General features: G+C 45.8%; 2 protein-coding genes across 2 annotated transcripts in view; both read left to right on the plus strand.

Annotated features, from left to right (window-relative positions):
• The first annotated feature begins 2,074 nt into the window (after positions 1-2,074).
• Positions 2,075-18,090, plus strand: LOC128445844 (diacylglycerol kinase theta). The gene is made up of 23 exons (XM_053428707.1): positions 2,075-2,300; positions 4,719-4,798; positions 5,719-5,818; positions 5,976-6,061; positions 6,141-6,266; positions 6,703-6,856; positions 7,321-7,389; positions 7,785-7,885; positions 8,118-8,332; positions 8,583-8,673; positions 9,291-9,345; positions 9,565-9,626; positions 9,748-9,898; positions 10,297-10,335; positions 10,445-10,560; positions 10,875-11,026; positions 11,107-11,255; positions 11,687-11,865; positions 11,967-12,067; positions 12,322-12,468; positions 12,577-12,688; positions 14,041-14,193; positions 14,318-18,090. Exons 1-23 carry the CDS (start codon positions 2,075-2,077, stop codon positions 14,420-14,422), a joined length of 2,769 nt encoding a protein of 922 aa, XP_053284682.1. The 3' UTR covers positions 14,423-18,090.
• A 1,286-nt stretch (positions 18,091-19,376) lies between these two features.
• Positions 19,377-26,770, plus strand: part of LOC128445846 (nuclear factor NF-kappa-B p105 subunit-like) — an 18,693-nt gene continuing 11,299 nt past the window's right edge. The window contains 5 exon segments of the mRNA XM_053428709.1: positions 19,377-19,558; positions 20,464-20,543; positions 21,095-21,176; positions 23,149-23,189; positions 23,721-23,819. Coding sequence (XP_053284684.1) covers positions 20,505-20,543; positions 21,095-21,176; positions 23,149-23,189; positions 23,721-23,819 — 261 coding nt within the window. The 5' untranslated portion in view covers positions 19,377-19,558; positions 20,464-20,504.

Below are 26,770 nucleotides of genomic sequence, written 5' to 3' on the forward strand. Positions count from 1 at the left end.
TTTCACTTCCTGTCTGACGTCACTTCATCAAACTGAGTTCAGATTGTTTCACAGGTTGATTTAATCTTACGGTTATTATTATTATTACACTCTGTTGTATGACAATAAAAAGTCAACATATTAATTACATGTAACATGTCAATAACCTATCAGACAAAACCAAGACGGAAACAATGAAACACGTTGGTTTAATGAGACTCAAACAATACGTATATGTGTATAACATGTATACACATAATATAGTTATTTATTATGTATAATTTATATATATATATATTTATATTTAAGTACAGTCTATACATATGAGACCAGTAAGGAGAGGAAAGAGAATGGATAGAGAAGAAGGGAGGGAGGTAAGGAGAGAAGGAGGCAGGATGGAGGGAAAGAGAAGGAGGCAGAGAAGGAGGGAAGAAGAGAAGGAAGGAGGGAGGGAGAAGGGAGAGAGAGAAGGAGAGAGGGAGGGAAGGAGAGAAGGAGGCAGAGAAGGAAGGAGAGAGGGAAGAGGGAGAGAGAGAAAGAGAGAGGGAGAGAAGGAGGGAGGGAGGTAAGGAGAGAAGGAGGCAGAGAAGGAAGGAGAGAGGGAAGAGGGAGAGAGAGAAAGAGAGAGGGAGAGAAGGAGGCAGAGAAGGAAGGAGAGAGGGAAGAGGGAGAGAGAGAAAGAGAGAGGGAGAGAAGGAGGGAGGGAGGTAAGGAGAGAAGGAGGCAGAGAAGGAAGGAGAGAGGGAAGAGGGAGAGAGAGAAAGAGAGAGGGAGAGAAGGAGGGAGGGAGGTAAGGAGAGAAGGAGGCAGGATGGAGGGAAAGAGAAGGAGGCCGAGAAGGAAGGAGGGAGGGAGGAGGGAGAGAGAGAAGGAGAGAGGGAGAGAAGGAGGGAGGGATGGAAGGAGAGAAGGAGGCAGGATGGATGGAATAATAGAAGGAGCCAGAGAAGGAGGGAAGAAGAGAAGGAGGCAGCAAAGGAAGGAGGGAGAAGAGAGAGAGAAGGAGGGAGGGATGGAAGGAGAGAAGGAGGCAGGATGGATGGAAGGATAGAAAAATGCAGAGAAGGAAGGAGGGAGAGAGAGAAGGAGGGAGGGAGAGAAGGAATGGAGGGAGGGAGAGAAGGAGAGAAGGAGGAGGAAGGGAGAGAAGGAGAGAAGGAGGGATGGAGGGAGGGAGAGAAGGAGAGACGGAGAGAAGGAGGAGGGAGGGAGAGAAGGAGAGAAGCAGAGAAGGAGAGAAGGAGGGAGGGAGGAGGGAGAGAAGGAGAGACGGAGAGAAGGAGGAGGGAGGGAGAGAAGGAGAGTAGGAGGGATGGAGGGAGAGAAGGAGAGAAGGAGGAGGGAGGGAGAGAAGGAGAGTAGGAGGGATGGAGGGAGGGAGGAGGGAGGAGTAAATCAGTGTCGGAGACTCTGACGCGGAAGAGGAATCTTCCCCGGAGAAGGAGGAGGAATCTTGCGGGGAGAAGGACGAGGAATCCCGGCCCCAGAGCAGCGTCTATCGGCCTCTCACACTTGTTGACTCCCGCGTGTCCTCGGCCATCGGCCCGGCGTCTGGACACCTTCCATCCGGGGTGTCGTGTGCTGGTGCCGGTGTGGAGCCGCTGGATCCAGGCTGTGACCGGGACGTTTCTTCACTTTGTCCCGCTTCCCCGAGCGGGGAGCTCCGCTGATCACCCCGAGCCCGGAGCCCTCCTCCCCGCTCCGCAGGGTTGCACCGCTGTCTCCGGGCGCAGGAGCTCTGATCTCGGCGCGGTGGACGTCTCTTCACCGCGAGAACACGGCGCCGAGCGGGTCTGAGGCGACGCTCGGCGGAGCTCAGCTCCATGTTGGAGGCGGGAGGCGGCCGGACACACGCAGACCGAGGAGCCGGTCCAGCCGCGGGAACACGTCCTGTCTCTGGGTGAATAACAGGAAACTAGCTCAGTCTTGTCGAGACCGGTACGAGTAGCTTCTGGAGCGGGGACAGCTCCGGGACACACCGAGCAGGGCGACCCGCCTCTCGGGCTGGAGAAGCTCCTACAAACCCGGGTCTCTGCAGCAGAACCGAGACCTGTGCGGTCCTTCCCGGTCGATGACCGAGTGAGTCCGGGCAGACATGGCGGACTCAGGCCGGATCGGACCGGCGGACCCCGAGGCCGCGGCCAGCCGCCCGGAGAGCCCGCCGGCCGTGAGGAGGAGGGGGCAGCGGTCCCCGGGGCTCCGGGCCCGGCACCAGAGCTCCGCACCGGGGCACTGCTTCAGGAGGGTCACGCTGACCAAGCCCACGTTCTGCCACAGCTGCAGCGACTTCATCTGGGGCATCGTGGGCTTCCTGTGTGAAGGTGAGAACCAGCAACCTCTGCTGCTGCCTTGCTCCTCTGACCTGCGAGGAACCTGAAGCAGCCTGGATCACGTGATCAGGCTCAGGTGTGAATTCAAACTGAGTAAAGTGTCACTGAGGATGCTTCCTTCCTCCTCTCTCCTTTCCTCCTCTCTCCTTTCCTCCTCTCTCCTTTCCTCTCCTTCTCAGTCCTCTCCTTCTCTGTCCTTTCCTTTGGCGTTCTTGTTGTCCCTTCTTTCCCTTTCTATAGTTTCCTTTCCTTTCTTGTCCTTCTTCTATCTTTTCATTTTTCTTTCATTCCCTCTTCATCTTCATCACTTTCTTTGCTTTTCTGTCCTTTTCTTTCCCACTAAGCCTCGTCTTCATCATGAATTCAACAGTCCAACTGAAGAGCACATCCAGGACACACACACACACACACACACACACACACACACACACACACACACACACACACACACAAACACACACAAGATTAAGGACAACTAGTGTGTGTTTGTGTGTGTGCGCGCACAATCAACTCGTGATTTATTTCTTCTGGTTGGCATGGCAACAGGAGACTGGCAGAGATGCTCAGTGCTGGAAGAATGTGTCTGTGTGAGTGTGTGTGTCTGTGTGAGTGTGTGTGTCAGTGTGAGTGTGTGTGTCTGTGTGAGTGTGTGTCTGTGTGAGTGTGTGTGTCAGTGTGAGTGTGTGTCTGTGTGAGTGAGTGTGTGTGTGTGACAGCAGAGGCATGAGCATCCTCAGGTCACACACAACAGCAGCGAGTGGGGGCTCAGCCGGGTTGTGTAACGTTTCAACACAACCTGTGATGTCACCAGCATGCGGCTGAATGTTCCCACGACATCTAAACACAGAAGCTTTGTGTCACGTGACCTGAACCAGAAGCTTCAGATCCTGGTCATCATCATGTTGTGGCCGATAGTTTCTAGTGATTTCTTACCCATGAGCCTCGGCGGCTGTTGCTATGAAGAAGAGGTCAATCAGAAGCTCCATGTCAAACACGTTGTTGCAGTCGTGACAGGATGGTGGCGCTGTTGTTCCTGAATTCACCTGAAATTCATCCCAAACTTAAACTGAATGACTCGAGCTTCAGATTGTGTTTTCTCCAGTTTGTTTAGATTTCTACAAAACCACAAGTTAAAGGAGAGATCTTCCTGTTTATCATTTTAATGATTCGTGACTTTAAAATGTTTACATGCTCTAATGTTCAGAATCACGTTCCTCAGACTGTCCATCGCTGCAGCTCCTCTTCTCAGCCTCTGTCTCAAACACTTGGTTTCAGCTCCTGTCTCTTTAAGATAAAGTCTGCTCTAATTGGCCAGCTGCTCCACTGTGCTATGATTGGTCAGCCTCTTACTTTACCTGCTTTGTGAGGGGGTTTGTTTAATGAGTCCGTTCAGAAGAGATGGAGAATCAGAGGGTGCTCGTTGACTCTGAGTCGTTATCAGGCGTGTCCATGGCGTGTCCACAGCGTGCTCCAGCTCCAGGACAAGAGAAACCTGCTTGATCTACTGGAGACGATTTCCAGGGGTTGGCACTTACTGGAAGTTGCTTTGGATAAAAGCGTCAGTTCAATGATCTGTTTAAAGAACAGACGGGACCGGAGGTTATCCAGGTAACTTCAGTCACAGGCTAATGAAGCTGGTTCACTTGTTACCGGGGTTAGTGACCATCGTAACTGAACCACTAACCTGCTCCGGTGCTGGCCAATCAGATCGAAGGACCATCGGTCACCTACCGGATCCTGACCGGGACAAATGAGTTGAGTCTCCAGCAAAGTGAGAAATGTAAATGTCAGCAGATTTCTTCACAGAGGAGAGGAATCGTTCCAGATCCTTCATGTGTTCAAATAAGAGAATAAATAAGTTATAACTTCATTTCAATTCAACCAAGATTGTTTGTGACAGTAAAGCTTTTATTAAACAACGAGTTGACTGAGACACTTGATAACTTGCCCTGTTGTTAAGATGATACTCGGTTAAGTGAAGGAAAATCACCACAACACATCCTGTTGAGCTCAGTCTGAGATTCACCACAATGTGACAAACTGACGACAAACACCACAAACTACATGTCAGTTCATCTTAGAGGCAGCGCGGTCACCTCAGCTGACAGCCGCCTATAAAGTCATTTCATAGTGTTTTTCTTATTATTAGTTTCATTCCTTTATTATTCAGCTCAGAAGATGTTTCACTGAAAACTCTTAATTACACAGAGAATAAATGTTATTTATCGATATTTCTACAATCAAAGACACAAAATAACAAAGTAAATAACAAAGAGAAAACCCAGAAACCAGAGACTTTATATAGAAGGAGGAGGAGATTTCTCCTCTTTCTTCAATTCCTCACATTTCAGCAGTGAACCTCTGTGTTGATGCCTTGCTCAGCGGCCTCTGTCCTCTCTGTCTCCTCAGTGTGTAACTTCATGTGTCATGAGAAATGTCTGAAGACGCTGAGATCGGTTTGTTCCTGCGTGACTGCGTGTGCAGTCCGGGTGAGTAACACACACAGACACACACACAGACACAGACACACACAGACACACACACAGACACACACACAGACATGGTGTTTATTGATCAGCACTGATCACTGCTGCACCGATCAATCCACTGACAGTCAACACAGAGTGAAGCGCTGAGTTTCATCAATGTGAACACCACTAGATGTTTCCTTCTGACGCCTGCTCCTCACGTCTCAGGATTCTTACATTAAAGGGGACATATTATGAAAGGGGGGTGAGGTGGGGGGGGGGGGGACCTCATAACAGGTCAATCTGGGTACAAAGGTGCTGTTTTAAATTATCCTTGTGGAATTTTGCCCAAAATATGTTACAGACATTTCATTAAGATCCCATATCCACAGTGGTAAAATGGGCTGATGGTTAAACTGAGCCGCTGCTTGATGTGAACCTGTCGTGTTGTTTTAGTCACGGCTCAGCTGTTATCAAGGGTTCGAGTAAACTGGATTCTTATATTATTACATAATACTAATGATAATATAAAAAAATCAAACTCAATGGCGACACATTGTGGACTTTATGATTTAAATTTTGATTAATGAAAGAAAAAATAAATGGAGTGGAACCACCACAGCTCCAGTAAATCTCCACCTCCCTCTTTCTCATTTATGAGAGATTAATCTGTCCGTCTATCTGTCGATGCCTCGCTCCACACTGACGTCACTGCCACCAGGGGGCAGCGTTCGTATCGGAGATATTTAGGCTTCATTGCAGGAGGAAGTGGAGACGTGTGGTCGTCCTTAAACGTTTCATGTATCTGTGGTTTGTGGCAGCAGGAGGAACCAAGTGTTGCAGTTTGTTTTGTTTTTTTTAATGCGGAACTATTAAATTTGCATGTTTTGTTGTTCTTTGAGTTGCATTAACGCTATGTGTACTTACGCTGCCCCCTGCAGGTGCCAGTGGCTCACTGCTTCGGTCCGGCAGGTCAGAAGAAACGTTTCTGCTGCGTCTGCAGGAAACACACGGAGGGAAACACGGCGCTGCGCTGCGAAGGTCAGACCTTCAACCATCTGCACATCTCCACCGCTTCTCTGTGGAGCAACACATCAGTGACTCATCGTACAATAAGAACCTGTGACTCAAGTGTGTGTGTGTGTGTGTGTGTGTGTGTGTGTGTGTGTGTGTGGTGTGTGGTGTGTGTGTTTCTCAGTGTGTGAGCTGCATGTCCACGCTGACTGTGCCACGTTCACCTGTGCCGACTGTCGCCGCTGTCACCTGGACGGGACCCTGGAGCAGGTGAGCAGCACATTGTACAGTTCAGTACATTTAGTCCATAGGGCCTCTCACCGACAGGATCTACTTCCTGCTGCTCCAGGATACGGTTCCCCACCACTGGAGGGAGGGGAACCTGGCGTCAGCGGCGAGGTGTGAGGTGTGCCGGCGCTCCTGCGGCTCGTCCGACGTCCTGGCGGGGATGAGGTGTGAGTGGTGCGGCATCACGGTGAGAACCAATCACAGCGTTTCACAGGAGATCATTGTTATTAATAAAAAACAGTTAAAGCACCGTCAATCAACCAATCAGATACAAGCTGATCACATAATCTGACTCAAAGTTTCTACAACCAAAAACTTACCTTCAGAACAATAACTAACGATCAACTTTAATCTGATGAGTTAATAAATGCTCTGATATAAATACACAGGAGAATTCCACTTATTATGAATCAGTAATATATGATTGACAGGTTATTCAGTGAATCAGGTATTTTCACATCATGATAGACGGTGTATTTACAAAGGGATCAAATCTGGTCTGTTTAATTCTTGATGAATCTTGTTTTCTTGATCAATTAATTATAATTAATTAAAACATGAATCATTCTGCTCACACTCACTGAAAAGTGAATTAAACTCAATGTTTCTGTTTCACTGTGCAGAGCCATGCGGCGTGTTACCTCAGCGTGCCACCAGGCTGCACTGTGGGGCGTCTGCACGGCATGCTGCTGCATCCGGCCTGCGTCCAGCTCGACTCCAGAAACTTCAGCAAGATGCACTGCTACCGTATCACAGAGAGCTGCAGCCCCGAGCTGGGTACACACACACACACACACACACACACACACACACACACACACACACACACACACACCTCCTGACCACATCCTCTGTGAGGCTGCACACACACAACGGGTGAGAAGCAGAAACATCGTCTCACTTCCTGAACGCTTCACTTTGAGCCTGGAAGTGATAATGAGGCTTTTTCAGCTTTCAAAGAAACAATTTTATAAAAACTGTTTGTGAATGTGAACTAAACCACTGACATGCTCCTGACATGCTCCTTACATGCTCCTGACATGCTCCTGACATGCTCCTGACATGCTCCTGACATGCTCCTGACATGCTCCTGACATGCTCCTTACATGCTCCTGATATGTTCCTGACATGCTCCTGACATGCTCCTGACATGCTCCTGACATGCTCCTGACATGCTCCTGACATGCTCCTGACATGCTCCTGACATGCTCCTGACACTGAGTCTCCCTTGTTTCCATCAGATAACTCAGATGACGTGGATCCGCCTGCCGTGGCGTCTAAAGACGTTCAGCCGGCCGCTGCTGAGTCAGGTCAGTTCTCAGAGTCTGTGCACGAGAAAATAAACAATCTTGGTTTTAACTCACTAAACTTTCAGTTTACATCAAAACTCTGGATCAACAATTGCTGTCAGGTTTCCAGTCGGGGAGATAGTTCCATGTAGAATGAAACTCCTGATCGTTAGATGAACAAGCTCAGGGAAACGTCATTGCTTTGAGATGGAGCCCAACAGAATCAGTCATTAGCTGCAGGGGGCGCTGTTCCTCTGTCAAAGGGACATATTGTGGATTTAATCAGGCTGAATTTGTAGAAACATCAGAACAGACACATAGAATATCTCTTTATTCATTTGAAAGCTATACGAGGAATATTTGACATGTGCGTGTGTGTGTGCATTTGTGTGTGTGTGTGTGTGTGTGTGTAACAGGTAAGCAGTTTCTCAAGGTGTTTGACGGGGATGATGCAGTCAAACGGAGTTACTTCAGACTCGTCTCCATTTTTCGAGCCACAAGAAACGAGGAAGTTGTGGTGAGGGTTCAACTTCTGTCTCTAAAACACACACATGCACGCACACTCTACTACTAGCTGTATTTCAAAATAAAAGCATGATGGTTTTGTAACAGCAGCTAATACTTCAGTTAATTCACCAGTGAATGTGACAGAAGCCAAATTAATTAAAAACTAAGCTCTGAACTCTGCAGCTCATTCCTCTTTGTGCTCAGACATAAATTAAAGTTGCACTACCTGCGTTCTCCTGCAGGAGGCGGCGCTGAGGGCCTTCTACCTCCCAGATGACCCTCAGGACTTCGAGCTGCACGAGGTCGGCGGTCTGCAGCGTCTCCACAGCGACGACATCCTGAACCGTAATGGCGGCCCCGACAACCGGAGCTCTCTGAAGGACGGAGGCGAGGCCTGGCTGCTGAGGCCCAAGCCCCGAGCAGCTGAGGTCATCCAGGTGTACGCCGGCTGGCCCAGGTGAGGCATGCTGGGAAACGGAGTTCAGCGGTTCAGACGTTTGTGTGACGCTGCTGGTTTGTGTGCTGACTTTAGAAATAGAGTTAATCACATGTGTTTAGAGAATGAAAGTCAAGACAGTCAATGAAAAGTCTTGAATGTTGGATCAGGAACAGTTTTTCTTTTAAAGTTTTCAAGTGATCCTGAGTTCATCCTTGATGCAGCTGCATATCGCAGGTTGTGGCCATTTGACCTGTTTGTGTGTTTTCAGGTCGGGTGCAGCTTTCGTACGTGTCTCCGTCTCTAAGGACGCCACGGCAGCTTCAGTCCTCACTGAGGTCCTCAGTCAGCTGGACAGACAGGTACTCATTGTGTTTTTTAATATTGTGGAAAGTCTCAGATGAATAAATGAATCTGCAGCCGTGAGCGTGTGTCACAGCAGAGTCAAGGTCACATGACCCAGGCCTGAACATGGAAGAACCCGCAGCACAGACACTGGTTCAAACCCAGGTCCTCAAACGTAGAAGATAAAGTAAACACAGGTTGACATGGAAGACTCACAGCAGCAAGAAGAAGGACAAGAGCTGATTTACAGGTTGATGGTTCAATCCCAGGCTCCTGTGGTCTGCTGTAGTGTCTTCGGGCAACCCACTGATTTCGAACTGTCCATGATTGTTTCAAATGATTATAATATATATATTGAAGCAGTCTAAAAGATTCATTTCCAAACAACAGTTTTTTTATTTAAACACAGTTTATAATTATTACTTTATTTGAAAAAAGTTCAAATAAAAGAGTTTTAAATAATTATTTTGCCGTTTAGCTCCAATTCATTGAGGACCACCTCACTACTGCCCCCTAGGTGAAGAGAGGTTGAACAGCATGAATAGGAAGTGGACAGTCTCTCTGTAGTGATGAAGTAAGTGACCCACAATGCAGTTGGGCGATAAATGAGCAGCTGACGTGTCTGTCGTTCCAGGAGGAGGACGAGTCCGGCTTCAGTCTTCTGGAGGTTTTCATGAGCAGCAAGCAAGGTGAGGTCAGCGTGTCCACAGAATAAACACCAGCGGGTTCAAATCCCCCGGACGCCCGGAGGGACGAGCCGTCACTCTGATCTGAAAAACATTTTCAACGATTTAATCGTCTTATGATTTACTCACAGCCTCAAAATATAATTTCTCTGAACTGTTGAAGTCGTGTGACTTTGTGACGTAGTAGAGCCGAAGGTCACGACCTCTCCTCCTGTCCTGTAGTGCAGAGACAGACGCTGACGCCTCAGGAGAAGATTGTGGACAAACTGCAGGAGATCAGGAAGGTGAGAAGAGACGTCCACAACCTTCAGCCACAATATGTGACTTTTTAAACTGGAGGCATTAAATGAGTTGGAGAATCAACAGAACAGAAATAAAAGTTCCTTTTTCTACGTCGCGCTGCAGTTGTCCCTGCGACAGATGAACCAGACTCGGTTCTACGTCGTGGAGAACAGGAAGCGGGCGGTGCAGGTCAACCTGCTGATTGGAGGACTGCCCCCCCTGCTGGCCAGAGAGGAGTACGCCCAGCTGATCCAGGAACAGCTGACCATCAAGAGTGAGTCTGAGCTCCGTCATCGAGGGTTAAAGGTTATTGGGTCGGACAGGTTTACTCACAACCTGTGTAATCGTCTGCTACCAGTGTCACGTTGTTTGTTTACTTGTTTGTTTGTTCTGACTCTCTGCTGATACCTTGTGGCCGGAGGATTCATGTCGTCAGGTTGTCCGTCACAAATTCATTGTTAAAGCGATATTTCAAGAATTTCTTCAAATTTGGAACAAAAACCTTCAGTTAAAGTCACAGATTCACGGTGATTGTAGTTTGTGTGTAAGCGCTCGTCTTATCAAGGTCATGACCTCTCTCCTCCTCCCCCTCCTCCCCTCCTCCTCCCCCTCCTCCCCCTCCTCTCTCCTCCTCCCCCTCCTCCCCTCCTCCTCCCCCTCCTCCCTCTGCAGGTCACCTGGTCACCGTCACCCACATCTACCCCAGTCAAGGTGAGAGGCCGCCCTGCAGTGTAGATTAAAGCTTTCCTGTGTTAGTGCTGTATATGGAACTGTGTGTGTGTGTGTGTGTGTGTGTGTGTGTGTGTGTGTGTCTGCTCAGGTGCGGTGGTGCTGCAGGTCTCATGTTTCTCTGAGGCAGAGCGGATCTACATGTTGGCTAAAGACACGTCTGTGAGCAGCAAGACGCTGACGTCCCTCGTCGTCCCACAGATCCTGGTAACGTCTCCGTCCTGATCCAACCTCACTCTCACTCAAACAGGTCACATGATCAGTGATGTCACACAGAAAACAGAAAGAGACGTCATGCATGGTTTATAGTGTCCAGTCAGTTAACATGGAGGAGGAATGGATTAGGACATATACTGCAGCCAGCCACCAGGGGGCGATCCGGATCATAGAGATAGTAAATATCTAAGTTGTAACATGAGATAAAGATAAACTACACAGAATATAAGTTATGATAAAGGTTATTAACTCATCGTCCACGTGTCAGCTCTTCTTCACTGATCGTCCCTGCTGTCGTTCCTCAGCCCAGCAGACTGGCTGCAGACGTCTGCCCCCTGCTGGTGTTCGTCAACCCGAGGAGCGGAGGCCTGAAGGGCCGCGAGCTCCTCTACAGCTTCAGGAAGCTCCTGAACCCTCATCAGGTCTTTGACATGTCCACAGGAGGACTGCTGGCTGGGTGAGAGCAGGAGGTGCTGACGTGTGTTGGTCTGCAGCCTCGTGGGACGTGTCTCTAACTGCTCTTTGTCTCCGGTGCAGTCTCCACACCTTCAGGGAGGTTCCCAGGTTCCGGGTGCTGGTCTGTGGGGGGGATGGGACGCTGGGCTGGGTGCTGGGAGTCCTGGAGGCCGTCCGACACAAACTGGTCTGTCGAGAGCCGCCCATCGGCATCGTGCCTCTGGGAACAGGTCAGACCAACAGCCGCTTCCGAAGCTCCTCCTACTTGTTCTTACTGTGATGTCATTTCCTGGAGAATCTTCACCAGAAGAACTGACAAACGACATTCTCTCTTTAAAACTGATGTTTTCATCAATAAAAACGTAAAAGATATTCATCCTAAGGATTTTAAATATAGAAACATGAATTTTTTGTTTCTTAACTCTTAGTTCTTATTTGAACTGAGCAGTGAAAGTTTATTTGCTCATGCTCCTCCCCGCCACTAGGTGGTGCCTATGAGCGTATTGTTTTTCACTGCACATTACAAATCATAAAGACGTCATAACGATCGACACATGAGGTAGAAGTCAGAGGCTTCGACTTTCTGCTGCAGCATCAATGAATGTTAAACCGTCCCTTCGTCCCCTCGTCCCCTCGTCCCCTCGTCTCCTCGTCTCCTCAGGTAATGACTTGGCTCGTATCCTGCGCTGGGGGCCGGGCTACAGCAGCGAGGACCCGCACCACATCCTGGTCTCTGTGGACGAAGCAGACGAGGTTCTGATGGACCGGTGGACCATCCTGCTGGACGCTCAGGACATGTCTGAGGACGGACAAGGCAACGGCTTCCTCGAGCCGCCCAAGGTCTGGTTCAAGATCAAACCGCATCAGATGCTTATGAACCAAACGTCCACACGTGTACAGAAAAGGTCACGAGGTCAATAACTGTAACTCTACTGTCGCAGATCGTACAGATGAACAACTACTTTGGTTTGGGCATCGACGCTGAGCTCAGCCTGGACTTCCACACGGCCCGAGAGGACGAGCCTGATAAGTTCACCAGCAGGTACCTTCACCTTCAGGTTCACACGTAGCTAGTGACCACAGACTGACATGTGAAGCAGTAACAGATCACATGAAGCTTCCTGCTCCACCCACACATTCATCCTCCACCCGTCCCTCCAGCCTCGGCTCCTTGAGATCAGGCTCCTGGGACCTGCCTCCACCAGTGATCACCAGCACGTCACTGATCCTCCCTCACACACACACACACACACACACACACACACACACACAAAATGAACCTTGTTATTGTTCCAGGTTCCATAACAAAGGCGTGTACGTGAAGGTCGGTCTTCAGAAGATCATCTACACCAGGAGTCTCCACAATGAGCTGCAGCTGCAGGTGGACTCTCAGGACGTCCCACTGCCCAACATAGAGGGACTGATCTTCCTCAACATCCCCAGGTAACACACATGCACACGCACGTGCACTATACACACTCACACACAAGAGAAGAAAAGTCTAACCTTGCATTGATCTCTGTGTGTGTGTGTGTGTGTGTGTGTGTGTAGTTGGGGTTCAGGCGCTGACCTTTGGGGGACAGAGGTCGACGGTCGCTATGGGAGGCCGAGCATCGATGACGGCCTGCTGGAGGTGGTGGGGGTCACGGGGGTCGTCCACATGGTGAGACAACTCCTGAATTAAATTTGTTTATATACGTAGAGTCTGAGAGACGCATGAATCCAGAGAGAACGAGAGCAGAGGAAGAACTTCTGAACCACAAGAAGCTTCAAGATGTTTCATAAAGTTAAGTTAATATCAAACCTGTCGCTTCCTGGAGGAGAAGCTTCAGACAGGAAGTGACTGAACAACTGACTAAAAGATCTGATATATGAAATATATAAGGACAGAAAAGAGAGAGAACAAGAATGTGATATAAAGAAAGATTCACATGATCCTTTATCATCTGATAATAACAAGAAGAATCACCTGATGATCAATATCTGCAGGAAACAAGTCCACTAACTGTGTGTGTGTGTGTGTGTGTGTCTCTGTGTGTGTGTGTGTGTGTCTCTGTCTCTGTGTGTGTCTCTGTGTGTGTGTGTCTGTGTGTGTGTGTCTCTGTCTCTGTGTGTGTGTCTGTTTCTGTCTCTGTGTGTGTGTGTCTCTGTCTCTGTCTCTGTGTGTGTGTCTCCCTGTCTCTGTGTGTGTGTGTGTGTGTGTGTGTCTGTCTCTGTGTGTGTGTGTCTCTGTCTCTGTCTCTGTGTGTGTGTCTCCCTGTCTCTGTGTGTGTGTGTGTGTGTGTGTGTCTGTTTCTGTCTCTCTTTGTCTCTGTGTGTGTGTGTGTCTCTGTCTGTTTCTGTGTGTGTGTGCGTGGGTCTCTGTGTGTCTGTGTGTCTGTGTGTGTGTGTCTCTGTTTCTGTCTCTGTGTGTGTGTGTGTGTCTCTGTCTCTGTCTCTCTGTCTGTCTCTGTGTGTGTCTCTGTCTCTGTGTGTGTGTCTGTCTCTGTGTGTGTGTGTGTCTCTGTCTCTGTGTGTGTCTCTGTGTGTGTGTGTGTGTGTGTCTCTGTCTCTGTGTGTGTCTCTGTGTGTGTGTGTCTCTGTCTCTGTGTGTGTGTCTCTGTCTCTGTGTGTGTGTGTGTGTGTCTCTGTCTCTGTGTGTGTGTCTCTGTGTCTGTGTGTGTCTCTGTGTGTGTCTCTGTGTGTGTCTCTGTGTGTGTCTCTGTGTCTCTGTGTCTCTGTGTGTGTGTGTGTCTCTGTCTCTGTGTGTGTCTCTGTGTCTCTGTGTCTCTGTGTGTGTGTGTGTCTCTGTCTCTGTGTGTGTGTCTCTGTCTCTGTGTGTGTGTGTGTGTCTCTGTCTCTGTGTGTGTGTCTCTGTGTCTGTGTGTGTCTCTGTGTGTGTCTCTGTGTGTGTCTCTGTGTGTGTCTCTGTGTCTCTGTGTCTCTGTGTGTGTGTGTGTCTCTGTCTCTGTGTGTGTCTCTGTGTGTGTCTCTGTGTGTGTCTCTGTGTGTGTCTCTGTGTCTCTGTGTGTGCAGGGCCAGGTGCAGAGTGGCCTCCGCTCTGGGATCCGTATTGCTCAAGGGAACTACATCCGGCTGACGGTCAGTAAGCCCATCCCGGTGCAGGTGGATGGAGAACCGTGGATCCAGCCGCCGGGTCACATCATCATCTCCGCCGCTGGACCAAAGGTACGGACCCACACTCCTAAAGCCGATGTGAAACAAATACACAAACGATGTTCTCTCGCCGTACATCATACGTCATGTGAAGTTATTTAAATTGTGTGTTGAGCGGTGTGTTGTGCGTGTGCAGGTCCGGATGCTGAGGAAGTCCAGACAGAAGCAGAAGAAGTCTTCATCTGGAGTGAAGGACGCTCGCTCAGAGAGTCCGTCCTCCAGGGACGCTGGACACTCGTAAAGAGTAATGAGCAGCTCCACATGACGAGCTCCAGGTTCTTCTCAGACATTAAGAACAAACCCTCCAGAGGACTGGGAGGTTTGGAAGAAGCTGCCAACACGTTATGATTTATTCTTCTCGTCTGAAATCCCATAATATTGTTGGTTTTTCAAATCGCCCAAAATCGATGTTGTGGTGAAGCTTCGTCTCTGAAGCACGTTGACCAACGAGCTGAGACTGGATCAGTTCAACTGGAGATGAAACCCTGACGTGGTCTGAGTGGAACAGAAGCTTGTTCTTCTTCAGGCTGCAACTGATGTTGGGTCATTCACAATATATATTATATTATAGGTATATATATTTACTGTGTCTGCTTTTTAAAACATTTCATTTAGTATCATCATCTCAAAGGAAATCAACTAAATATCACCTTATCATTCTATGATGCATTTAAAATAACTGGAATGTGAAAGAAATAAAATAGTCAATAAAAAACGTTAATAAGTTAGCATGTGGCTAAGTTATCATATCAAAAGTTACCAAGTTAGCGTCCTTAGCTTTTTTAATTGAATAAATAAATTATGAATAAATTGTAATGACATGATAGTCTTGTTACCATAGAAACCACGATGCAGGTTAACGATGCCTTTTCAGTCGATGCTAACGTGAAGTGCTACAACGGTTAGCTGCTTTCACACGGGTCGCGTTTAATGTGTTCGCGTGAGTCCATGTGAACGTCTCCCTCTAGTGGTGTTAACGTGAAGAGACCATGTGAACGTCTCCCTCTAGTGGTGCTAACGTGAAGAGACCATGTGAACGTCTCCCTCTAGTGGCGTTAACGTGAAGAGACGATGTGAACGTCTCCCTCTAGTGCCGTTAACGTGAAGAGACGATGTGAACGTCTCCCTCTAGTGGTGTTAACGTGAAGAGACCATGTGAACGTCTCCCTCTAGTGGTGTTAACGTGAAGAGACCATGTGAACGTCTCCCTCTAGTGGTGCTAACGTGAAGAGACCATGTGAACGTCTCCCTCTAGTGGTGTTAACGTGAAGAGACCATGTGAACGTCTCCCTCTAGTGGTGTTAACGTGAAGAGACCATGTGAACGTCTCCCTCTAGTGGTGTTAACGTGAAGAGTCCATGTGAACGTCTCCCTCTAGTGGTGTTAACGTGAAGAGTCCATGTGAACGTCTCCCTCTAGTGGAGTTAACGTGAAGAGACGATGAGAACGTCTCCCTCTAGTGGTGTTAAGGTGAAGAGACCATGTGAACGTCTCCCTCTAGTGGTGTTAACGTGAAGAGACCATGTGAACGTCTCCCTCTAGTGGTGTTAACGTAAAGAGACCATGTGAACGTCTCCCTCTAGTGGTGTTAACGTGAAGAGACCATGTGAACGTCTCCCTCTAGTGGAGTTAACGTGAAGAGACCATGTGAACGTCTCCCTCTAGTGGTGTTAACGTGAAGAGTCCATGTGAACGTCTCCCTCTAGTGGCGTTAACGTGAAGAGACGATGTGAACGTCTCCCTCTAGTGGTGTTAACGTGAAGAGACCATGTGAACGTCTCCCTCTAGTGGTGTTAACGTGAAGAGTCCATGTGAACGTCTCCCTCTAGTGGTGTTAACGTGAAGAGACCATGTGAACGTCTCCCTCTAGTGGTGTTAACGTGAAGAGACCATGTGAACGTCTCCCTCTAGTGGCGTTAACGTGAACACCTGGAGAATAATGGTCAATCTATGTAAATTAGTGACGTTTGCAGCAAATAAAAACTTTCTAGAAAACTGGATGACTCTAACTTTACGAGTTAATGATCTCGTTCTTACTTCAGAGCCAAATCAAATTTGTAAAGTAAATAAATAGAAACTACGAGAGCTAGCGACAGAACATGTCCAGTGAGCAAGCAACACACAAAAACGTGAATTTAGTCCTTTGTAAATATTCAATCTAAAAACATAAATACATAATAAATATAAATAAATATATTTAAAGAAGCCTCCGGTGGAATTTACCATATTTCAATTTGAGGCGAAAACTTTATATTCAATCATTTTGCTGCCAAAACTAAATGAACAAATATTTGTTTATATTTTCCCGATTTGGTGCAAAATACTTTGAGTGAAACGTCAGATTTTGTAGATTTGGACGTTGAACGATGACTCAGCAGTTTGTCCTCCGACTTCGTCCACATTCCTCGAGAGACTCGCTCGTTATGAGGCCACAACAGTATTTCTGTTTTGTTGTAATATTTACATTTCTAAATTCCAGTTCTGCATAAACCGATTAATTTTGATGTTTTTCTATGATTTGTTAAAGTTGTGTTTGATCGGTGATTCTGTTTTTATTCAAAGTCTCAAACCAACGTTCTGCGTTGTTTTCTTAACGCAGGAAGTTCTTTAACTGTTGTAGATTGAGTCGTCTGCCGTCTGTGTGTGTGTGTGTGTGTGTGTGTGTGTGTGTGTGTGTGTGTGTGTGTGTGTGTGTGTGTGTGTGTGTGTGTGTGTGTGTGTGTGTGTGTGTGTGTGTGTGTGTGTGTGTGTGTGTGTGTGTGTGTGTGTGTGTGCTTGTACAGCTATGTTTGTGAGGACCAGTTTGATTCTACACCTACAAAGTGAGGACACTTAGATGGTCAGGGGCTAGGGAATACATTAGGCCAACGAGGTTCCTCACTGAGACAGCTGTACGTGTGTGTAGTACTGTACAGATCTGACAGTGTGGTATTACTGTGGTATTACTGTACTTCTGCCTCCATATGTCATGTTCAAAACTTCGTTTTTCCTAATCTCCAGTTTTTACTTTGTAAATTTCAATGTAATTCTATAAAATAATCAACTTTCACAGACTTGAAACTTAATGAAGAGAATGAATCCGTCACAGTTTCAAGTTCATGACACCAGTGAATTTTCACTGTTTCATTTTTGATTAATCAACTAATGACTTGGAGACACAAGGAAACTTCCATGTCCAGTAGCAGCCAGTAGGGGCCAGTAGGGGTCAGTAGGGGCCAGTAGGGGCCAGTAGGGGTCAGTAGGGCCCCAAGACAGTGTCGCGACCCCTTAGTTGAATTCAAACTAAAGTTTCTGATCCAGAAGAATCTCAATTAAAAATACTTGAAAGCTTTTTATTTGTGCATCTTGAGCGATTTTAAATATTCTGCGTCAATAACCTTGAATTCTTTCCACGTGTTAAACGTTTTGTTTTGTTGTTGACTGTCACGTCTTTCTCACTGATGCCACAAATTGTGCTCACGTTTGGTTGAATGTTAAAATGTGCTTTAAAGAGCTTTCTCTGCTTCTCGGAGTCCGTTGTGCCTCGTGGCGTCTGACTGTCGTGTCGATGTTGCGCCCCCTGGTGGTGGTGTGTTAGCAGTAGTGCCTCATTGACACCCTCAGTGCTCTGGCGTGTGGTCGTGTGTGTGCTGAGCTAACGTGCCTCATGATTTCTGCTGTAGCTGCGTTCAGTTTTGACCTGAAGTTTTATTGAAGAGATGATATGTATATTTTTGCAGTTTTTTTTTGTTTCCACTGTAAAGTTTTAACTGTAAATTGCACTAATTATTTTACAGATGCTCTTAGATGTGTCGTCCAGGTTATTATTAATGTTGTAATAACTAAAGCTAAATATTTAGAACTATATATGTTTAAATAACGATTCTTATCGGTTTAATTACAATAAAATAAAGATCATCTAAGAGTTAATTATGCTGTTTGTGAGTTTTTATGAATATGTTTCTTTCCTCCCAGCAGAAGCTTTAAGTCATAAACATATGATTGATAATGCTTAAGAAGTAAGAACCGGGTGAAGCTTTGGCTTCAGACGTTCACGTTTCTCGCAGGATCAATAACATCTATTTAACTTCCCTCTAGCGCCACCAGCAGGTCAAGCTTTTCACTGATCCTGTGAAATATGATGCTCAGGTTCTTTCAGGTCAACGTTTAACTTTGATCAACGCAAGAAGAAAAACTTTAATGTTCTCCTGGTTTGTGTCTCGATGACGATGGATTTAAAATTTTCAGTTTCAGAACAAAGGAAAAGAAGTGAAGCTTTTATTAGAACTGAGATTTAAACATATCAACGTATCATTGACTTTCTGGGCTGAGGTAAATTTTCAGTCGTAGTTAAATCATCTTAAAATACATCTTTTAATTTGAGTTGTTCGTTAACTGTCTCGTGGAAACTTTAAAAGATACTAAGATACATTTATTTATCCCAAACACATGCACAGACATGCACAGACACACTCATGCATTGTGGGAATTTGTCCTCTGGTTTTAACCTATCAGGTGCAGGACACACAGAGCAGTGGCATGACGTCAGGCAGAAGGAATATTTCATATTTCTGAGAGACAATAAAAACTTTGACACTTTAACGTTTTTAATGGAACTGAAATATGATTATAATTATGTCCCTGTGGTGTTTCCTCGTTTGGCCAGCAGGGGGCACAAGGAACACAACTTCCCTGGCCACAGATCGTTTATAAGACAGAAGAGGAGTCACTCTGCACGTGAAGAAGAAACTGAGATCTCTGACTGAGTCGATGACGTTTGATTCTGACCTTTGACCTGTGGACAGACAAACACACAATGAGGTCAAAAGTCACAATCTATAAAATATATTTAATTTCTATCTAAGAGTTGTCCTTTCATCATTTTCAAGTTGTAACCACAATTTTCATTTATTTAATCATCTAATTATAGATTTTTTAAAATTCCATAATTTGTTATTATATAAAGTTCATTTCTCACAACTGATAATTTGTATTATTCAATCACATATCTGAGATTTTGATTTGCAAATGTTGATGTTTAATCTCAGAATTTCGAGTTGGTACAGATTATTTAAAAATGGTTTGAGGAACGTTCTTCTCTATTCTCTCTGTCCTGGGCAGCTCTCGGCTTCCGTAGGCAGGACTTCCTTATTATTATTATTGCGGGAAAGCGTTTTGTCGTCGGAGTGAGACCTCTTCGCCTTGTCACTGCCTTGTAGCGGTGTGACGTCAGAGGGAAATTCCGGTGTGCAGGACACAAAGTGTGTCGTCACATGTTCGATTCCGCGGCTCGAGCTTCTCTTTTCTTCTCGTGGATTAAATTATGTTTTTACAAAGTGTCGCTGCTGCACGTGACGCGCTGAAGAGACTCAAGTGTTCGCCCTAACCAGGTGACCAGGTAACTACGTCACCGGCCGTCAGCAGGTAACTAGTGAACCCGGTAACTAGTTAGCCAGGTGAGAAGTGAACCAGGTTAGAGGAGCGGGTTGGAGGAGGTGGAGCGGGTTGGAGGAGCGGGTTAGAGGAGCAGGTTGGAGGAGGTGAACCGGGTCAGAGGAGCAGGTTGGAGGAGCAGGTTAGAGGAGGTGAACCGGGTTAGAGGAGCAGGTTATAGGAGGTGAAGCAGACTAACTAGTTGCTGGTAACCACACATCACTTCCTCTTCAGCTCCGCGAACTGAGCTTCATGTTTAATATCCTTCTGATCTGTGACGTGTGTGTGTGTGTGTGTGTGTGTGTGTGTGTGTGTGTGTGTGTGTGTGTGTGTGTGTGTGTGTGTGTGTGTGTGTGTGTGTGTGTGTGTGTGTGTGTGTGTGTGTGTGTGTGTGTGTGTGTGTGTGTGTGTGTGTGTGTGTGTGTGTGTTAGTTAAACTTCATATATAACAGACTGTGTAGCCGGTTAGCTTCCTTTTAGCTCACTGTTAGCCCCCCCCCCCCCCCCCCTCCGGTAACTCGGATCTGAACCGTGTCGTTGTCCGCTCTTCAGACGCGTTGCTCGGTAACAATCGTTCACTTACAAACCGTCCGGTGGTGTTAGCTGTTAGCTTTTAGCTGTTAGCTGCGGGGCTAGCATGCTTCACACATGCGCGTTCACGTGAGACCGGGGCGGGAACGCGCCAAGGAAAACAGCAACAAGTGTGATCGATAAAGAAATATAAATAAAACCAATAATAACTTTGAGTTTAGTTGTTATCATTCAAGTTTAAAGCCTCACTTCATTTCTGTGTCATGTTTTATAAAAGTCTTAAATTAGACTAAATAAGAATGTGTTGTTATTGAATGATAAATGTCACATGTTCCTCAGACTCCAGCTCCTGAGGGGCCCCGGGGCCCTTTGCAGACACGATGGCTGGAGATGACCCCTACCTTCATTCTAACAACCAGGTAAACTCACCTGACACCGTGGGTTCGATTCCCCTGTTCAGTGTGTACCACTCAGTCATAATGACTTCATACAGAATCTACAGGATCCAGTTTGTCTCTGGTCCACCGACATGTTCCTTCTTTTCCTTCTTTTAAATTCAGTTGATGTTCCCTCAGTGTCCAGAGAAAGTGAAAGTTCACACATTCTTTACACGTACAGATACTTGTGTAAAAGTAAAAGTACAGATTGAACCTGTGTACTTCGGCAGGTTTCCCCCTGAAGGTCGATCCTACAGAGAGAACCGTGCAAAGCAAACTGAGACTCACCTCACGTTAACTTTGTCGAAAGATTATTTCATTTAAATCACTGTGACTTAAATCTCATAAAAACAGGTTAAATAAAGAAAAGAGTTGTGAGCATGGAAAATGTTCCAGGAGGAGGAATTGTGTCATTTGTTGGATTATTATTATTATGAACAGCATCAGTTTGGACAGTTCATGTTTTTCTGTGTTCAGATCTTTGTGGTCGCAGGTTTCAAACTGTCTCATGGTTCATGTTCTTGTTGTTGCAGATCTTCGACACCATGATCATGGATCCAGCGTGGGAGTATCAGCCCTTTGCTGCCATGTCTCAGACCACGTCCCTGAGGACAGGTGAGTCTCACTTCGACACGCTGTGTTGTTATTCCTCCTCGACGGCAGCACGGAGGGTTTCAGGTTCTTGGTCTGTTCCATTCTGACTCACAAGATATTGAGGGAATTTCTTCTTCAAAGAAACGTTCACTTAGTCCAAGGATGAAGTGATTAGAATTTGCCGGTCAAAGGTCACTGTGACATTGTGAACTCCTCAGGAGAATCCTGTCAAAGCTTTGACTCACATATTAACAGATTTGATTTTGGAGGTTGAAGGTTCTGGTGATTTCCTAAATCATGTATTTAGCTTCTTGAACATTATATGATTATATGTTCAAGACCTCAAATGAGTCTGGAAAGAAAAGTATGTGACTGAACTGCTCTGGTTGGTGGAGACAGAGAACGGGGGGGCTGGCCTGAATAGTTGAAGTTGATGCGAGGCGGCGTCACAGATCTCGATGAAAACAATCAGACATGTTCAGAGGAATGATATTCATGAGTGTGGGATTTGGTGGATCCAGTGAATGTAGATGTGGTTTCATAAGGAGCCTGTCGGTGGAGGTGTGAGCTCCACTGAGTCAAACATGTAAACATCTGTGTGTAGTTCAGTATTTACACGTCTCTCTGGGATTAATGGCAGAACTGTAAAGTTGTTAAATCATTACAGATTCTCTGTGTAGCTGCAGAAGCTTCATGTTATTACGTTTCCTTCAGTAGCTCAGTGATTCAGTGGCAGTTGTCTGTAAATTACCGGCTTCACTGCAAACAGGGGAGTTAAATCTAATCCAGCTGCTTTTAATAGAGACACTTTGACAAAGTATAAAGAAACATGGACTGAATTAAACACGAGGAGTGTTAGTAAACTGCGGGCTCATGAATCCTGGCTTCTGGCTTTGATCTCAAAGGTTAAACAGATGTTGAGGAAACACACTTTCTGTCTGGAAAACGAATGTTCACTCCGTGTTTTAATATAACACAAATCAAAAGGGATAAAGTGAAAGAGGAGTTTCATGACGTGTGAGTATCAGTTGTCTGTGGTGAGTCTCACTTCCCTGTTTGTATCCACTCTGTGAAATGAAGTAAAGATGTTCAGCTGAAAATCACAACACGACCACGATGACAGAAATATCCACGTGTTCCCCTGCGGATGAACCGCGACAGGCTTGAGCCGTGAGCTGGTTTGACAGATGATGGAGGAGGATGCTGCAGGAGATGAACGCTAACAGGCTAACAGGCTAACAGGCTAACAGGCTAACAGGCTAACAGGCTAACAGGCTACCCAGGCTAACCAGGCTAACCAGGCCGTGGTCCGAGAGTCTGATGTTTACCACAGAGCGGCGGTCACTGTGTCACACATCAATGTTACAAACTGGTTCTTCTCATGAAGTGAATCCTGTAGTTGTGTTGTTGTGTTGTTGTGTTCAGTGCCATTAGCATCAGTGTGTGTCCTTGGAGAGGATCCTCACATGGGACTGAGCTTCATTCACTGATCACAAGTTTCTGTTTGACTCTTGTTGAGTTAAGAACAGAGGAAGTTGCTCCTTCTGAACATCTATGAGACAAACTGGGATTTATGAATATGAGAGGAAACAAATAAAATGTGATCGATGTTTATTTTACTCCTGCACACGCCCACATACACGCCTCCTGTCCTCTGTCGTCTCCAGACTCGGTTTCCTCCCTCTGAGAGAAGACAGTTAGCTTAGCTTAGCACAAAGACTGGAAGTGAAGGAAACCTCTTTGAGTCTTCTCCTCTTAGATGTCAATGGCCCCATGACCTTTATCATAGCGCCACCTTCAGGAAGATGTTAACTCGATTATTGTTAATAGACCAATCAGATGCTTATGAATACAAAATACTGCAGAAAATCGTTATATTTGAGATTCAGTAAACGGATTAATCGGTCAATCAGGAACTTGATATAAATAGTGTTGAGTTGCTCTTGACTCTGATTGTGTTGACGGTTCGTGTGACGTTGTGTGTCTGTTTCAGCGGACGGACCGTTCCTGCAGATCCTGGAGCAGCCGAAGCAGGTAAACATCACCAGTGAATAATCGTGTGAGGAGTATAACTGATGCAGGGACGAGGATTTATGACCAACAGCAAATTATAATTTCCATCTGTACAAGTGGAATCGATACGATCTGATACGATACATAACTTTTAAAGTTGTTCATTAAAGGAAGAAAAAAAAGCCAAGACATTTCTCAATAAATCTTTAAATCTAAATAATGATGGTCAAAAACAGTATTTACAGTTTCACAGACAGTTATGTGTTTATATGCTTGTGGGGATCTGGGCTGATGTGACTGGTTCCATCATCATTGAGACTGAGACTGCTCTGGCTGGCAGAGCCTGTGATTCTCATTTAAACAGTGAAACCATGTGAATCAAACTGACGTTAAAAACAAGAACTTTGTTTTTATTTCATGCATTCACCGAAAAGTAGAAAGAGTAATTGTGGCAAAGTGTAAACGTTGAGGCTAATGAATCTTCTGCGGAGCCAGAGGTTCCTTTAACTGTGTCATCATGAAATCAAAGCGGTTCTTCTGTGTGTCCGTCAGCGAGGCTTCAGGTTCAGATACGGGTGTGAAGGTCCGTCTCACGGCGGCCTGCCAGGAGCGTCCAGCGAGAAGAACAGGAAGACCTACCCCACCGTCAAGGTAACACTTCCTGTCTGCTGCTCCTCCTCTTCCCTGAGTCGTCATGACTTTCTATGTTGAGCTGATAGTTGCTGTAAACGACCAATCACCATCTCTGAGGGTTCCCTCCATAGTTTCATGTTTATACCAGATACTCGTAAACATGAGGAGTCAAACATGTCAAGTTTACTTTTTAACGGATCAGAGGAGATTTGGAGGTTTTCTTTCCTCCGGTGCCGTTTCACTGTGGATCCAGTTTCCTGGTTGTTGTGCCACTGTCCCAGCGAGAAGCTGTCGCTGTGTTTAGTTTAGAGTGGAACTCCCACATGTTACGACCAAACCAGAGCCGACGGGAAATCCCCACATTCCTGCCGCAGTCCGACTCTTTGCCTCCACTGTCTGACTTCACTCAGTATTGTATGTATTTAACGGTTGATAAATCCAGATTTCCTAATCAAATTGTATTTGTCACAAATATCAAACATGCACAGTACGACCTCCAGTGAAAAGCTTGTTCTATGTCTGTCCTTGAAATAAAGTTATGATAAAAGGATTTAATATTTGACAGAGAAAATATAGTATGAAGAAGGAAGGAAGAGATAAATACAAATATATATATATATATATATATATATATATATATATATATATATATATATATATATATTATGAACACGTCCAAACAGACGTAATCCTCAGAGTAAACACTAAAGAGTTAGTTTGAGACAGTCGCCACTGAGGTTGATTCTTCTTCACTCACACTCTGTGATGTCCACTGTCACTGAGACACCAGAGACAGTGAAACGTCTCCAGACCCAGTTGGTGTCAAATGTCTGGACGAGGAAATAAAAGTTTCTTTAAAGTGATGAGACAGATTCAGCAGAGCGGGAAATCCCCTCCTGAAGTTCTGGTCGGACGAGTGGAGCAACGATCAGGAGGAGGATGATAATCATCAGAAACGTGTTCGTACTTTATATTCTGCTTTAATCTTCACTGGTTTTAAGGTTAACGCTACATCTAATGCCTGAAATTTGTAATTTGATCATTAAAATAAAAATAGTTTCGACAATATGATTATTATCAGAAACACTTTTTTCTTCATAAGTTGAATTATTGCACTGTTTGTCGACAAATTTGACACTTTTACCTTTTAGCTCTGGAATCACTGGAATACTAATAACCTCTTGTGAATAATGGAGTTTTGGCTGATGCTTTAAAAATTAAATGGAAACAATAATACGTCTCCACGTTCTCCAGAAATTAAGCAAAAATCACTTGGATATGAATCTTGTGGTGGTGACGTCACTCGTGGTCGTGACGTTGAGTCGTGGTATCGAGTTCTGGTCCATTCACACACACGACCAATCAGGAGTTAGCCTCACCTGTCAATCATGATGTTTTAGCCTGATTCTTTAACATTAAATAACTAATTAAAACCAAACTGATCAGAAACATTTGAACAAACTTCACTGAGATCTCTGCTTTATCAGATTTAATGTGAGTCGGTAGAAACGACAACAACAGGGTCAGGTTTTGGGTAAAGAAGCTTTTGAAGAGTCTCTGCAGGCCCAGACCTGCAAAGCCCCCCTCCTCCAAGCGCACACAGACACACACACACACACACACACACACACCCCCCCCCCTCCACTGTGCTTGTCTGTTGGGAATTTGCTCCCCTCATGTAATTAGAAGGAAGTGGAGCTGCGTCATGAACAGGAAGGTGTTGAGTCTCAGGCGCAGATTAAAACTTTAACCCAGAAACATCGACACACTTAACCCTTCGCTGCCTCGTTAGCCGCTAACGATTTTTCGAAAAAGATAAATATGATAAAACATCTGACGTTGTTGAAACTAAAGAATCATCCAACCCCCACTCCTCATTAAAAATCATTTATTTAATATAACATTCGTCTTGTTCATGAAACCCGGTGTTCCCACTAATCACAGAGTTAATCATCACTGAGCTGAGACGTTTAGAACAATGTTGCTTCAACCAGCAGCTTGATGAAAGTGAGTCTGATGTGTGAGTGTGAACAAGAGAGAGTTTCCTCCTTCTCTCCCTGAGCGTCTGTGACTCTGCTGAGTGGGTTCCATCTCCTGTGAGAACAACTGACTGAGAGTCACAGACACAACCAGCTGCAGCTGAAGACTGAAGCTGAACTGAGATCAGTTAAAAACACTCTGAAGTTATTAAAAACCAGAGTTTAATCTCCAATATCGTTCACACCTGGTCTGGTTCAGAGCTTCAGTTCAGTGTGAACCTGAACATCAGGTGTGAACGGTTCCTCAGAGCAGAAGAGGAGTTCTGGATCTGGATCAAACTGAACCTGGTTCTGTTGGTTTGCAGTGAAAACACTTTGTGGGATGGTTTGGACTTTTGGACCAATCACAGGAAGTAGAGACCGAATTAAAAATAGTAGAAGAAGAAGAAGCTGCAGTCGTCACCTCTGACGATTTAATGTTTGAGTCACGAGGACGTTCACTAGGTGCCTTTGAACTAGTGTGAAGTACTGTGGAGTACTGTAGTACTTCTGGAGTACTGTATTACTGTGGAGTACTGTATTACTGTGGAGTACTGTAGTACTTCTGGAGTACTGTATTACTGTGGAGTATTGTAGTACTTCTGGAGTACTGTGCCTGAAGGTGCTGATGCTGCTACTGATATCATCATGATGTTACCAAGGCAGCAAATGAAGCTTCATTTATCTTTTCCATTCAAACAGAAAAACTGCTACCCCCCCCCCCCCCCCCCCAACCGACAACACGCACACGTCAGATGCCGTCTACAAACCAATCAGAGTCAAGTATAGGTAGACTCCGCCCACGTAGGTGATGTTGACAGGACGTACGTTTGTCAGACAGAATTCTTTAGTCCCTGAATTACAAAGTGAAAACAGAACTAACCGATCAAAGGACACCTGAACAAACTCATGATGGAATGAAAAGGTCTCAGATCACACACACTTAATGAT

The sequence above is a fragment of the Pleuronectes platessa genome, chromosome 8 (genome assembly GCF_947347685.1).
Source record: "Pleuronectes platessa chromosome 8, fPlePla1.1, whole genome shotgun sequence".
NCBI classification, from domain to species: Eukaryota; Metazoa; Chordata; class Actinopteri; order Pleuronectiformes; family Pleuronectidae; genus Pleuronectes; species Pleuronectes platessa.